Source organism: Austrofundulus limnaeus, unplaced genomic scaffold (genome assembly GCF_001266775.1).
Source record: "Austrofundulus limnaeus strain Quisiro unplaced genomic scaffold, Austrofundulus_limnaeus-1.0 Scaffold108, whole genome shotgun sequence".
NCBI lineage: Eukaryota > Metazoa > Chordata > Actinopteri > Cyprinodontiformes > Rivulidae > Austrofundulus > Austrofundulus limnaeus.
Window position 1 is genome coordinate 840,963 of NW_013952510.1, and position 1,690 is coordinate 842,652.

The 1,690-nt window shown below is 38.9% G+C and overlaps 1 protein-coding gene across 1 annotated transcript in view; it reads left to right on the top strand.

Annotated features, from left to right (window-relative positions):
• LOC106521392 (nucleolar transcription factor 1-A) overlaps positions 1-1,690 on the top strand; it is a gene marked incomplete at its 3' end in the record, with an annotated part of 9,734 nt that overhangs the window by 5,119 nt on the left and 2,925 nt on the right. The window contains 3 exon segments of the mRNA XM_014013941.1: positions 810-948; positions 1,024-1,065; positions 1,159-1,224. Of these exon segments, the coding sequence (XP_013869395.1) occupies positions 810-948; positions 1,024-1,065; positions 1,159-1,224 (247 nt within the window).

The following is a 1,690-nucleotide window of genomic DNA, read 5'->3' on the forward strand; positions in this document are numbered from 1 at the left end:
GGGTAGAGGATCGTCCCGTGTCTTGACGGACAGCCAATCGGATCCTGCGGCTCAGAGCTGGTGACATTTTTTTGGGGTCTACCACATCATTTAAAAAATGCAAAATGACTGTCTTACTGCRTCCAACTTCAGCAGCGATGGTACGTTGTGAGAGGCCTTGCTTATGCAGCTCAACAATCCTACCACGTTCAAAGTCAGTGAGCTTTTTTGATTTTGCCATCAGGAGGTCTTGACAGTGTAAAGACTTGACAGAAAATGACATGGAATYCAGATTTTTGCACAGCTTTTGGCTTTTAAAGACTATGGTTTTAAACTTTTGATCAGCTGAAAAAAATCATGTTTGAGTGTAAATACAGTTTTCAGAAAATTCCCTGCTCTAAAGTTCTTGTCTCTTGCACTGATTTCTTCTTTTAACATTGTGAAGCTCTACTTAGAACCTTCTTAAGATCCAATAGTGCAAAATGCAAATTCTTGCACTTTTTTGACTGGTCTTAAGATTTTGATCAGGAGTGTATTTGGTCATTTGAATGGATCTTGCTGGAATCAAAATGTTTTTTTTCTCTCTCTCTGAACCCAAAGCAGAAAGACATCAACACTACATACATTTGTTTATTTATCGCGAGTCATATTGTCATCGCATTAATAAGCACTGTTATCTCACATAGCAAGTTTTCCTAATATCGTACAGCCCTAATAAAACTAACTAAATCTATAGATGCAGATGTTTAGTTTACTGGCAGTTCAGCAGATCTGTTTTCTGTCTTTCTGTTTCTATGCATGTTTTTGTTTCTTGTGCGTGTAATTTTTAGCAACAGTTACTCTGTATTCTGCATGGAATACTGCAAAGCTGCTAAGGGGAAATCAAAAGTTGATGCACTGGAYTTGTCCCGTGGCTGGAAAAACTTGAGTGTAACAGAAAAGGCCACATATAAGAAGCGCTGGATGGAGGTATAAAGACAAACTAGTATTAGTTACATTTAGCCTGGTGAAATGGTCTGATTTAAGTGTGTCCTTTTCTTCCAGCTTCAGAGGCAGTATGCCTTGGACTTACGTACATATCTAGATGTAAGTAAGGCAGAAGATGAGCTTTGAGCGGATGTGGAGAGACTGTGTGTGACAAGTGTTTTTATTGTATTTTATGTTTTGTTTCTTTCCCAGGGCTTCAGTGAAGAAGAGCAAAGTCGGCTCATCAAAGAGAGAGGCATCAGGATGCCAAAGGTTTCAGTAAGATCTCATCTCTGTATTTATTTTTTTCCAGACGTTGTTGGTACAGGTGTAGTAAAAAATAAATTGACATGTTTCAAAAAACTAAGTTGCAAATAGTCCATTGAGGAATTCTGCCATTGTGATAATTTATGAATAATCTGCTCTTTAATTTACATGTTTAGTTTTGTTTTTTGGTGTGATGTAACTTCCAACTCTGACAGTGTGGAAAAGAAATGTCTAAGGTCGTATTCAGACCTGACAATTTGCTCTGCTTTAAATGAAACAGAGTTTGTTTCCAGCGTTGGTCTGGACCTTTTGTGCAGGTGTGAATACACTCATGCGAACTCTGGTGCGGATCAAACAACTGGACCAAGACCTGCTTTTTGAGGTGGTCTTGGTCCGCTTCCAAACGAACTCTGGTGTGGTTCGCTTCAGTTTGCTTCTGGTGTGAATACAGACTAGACTCGAATAGAACCAACTACGT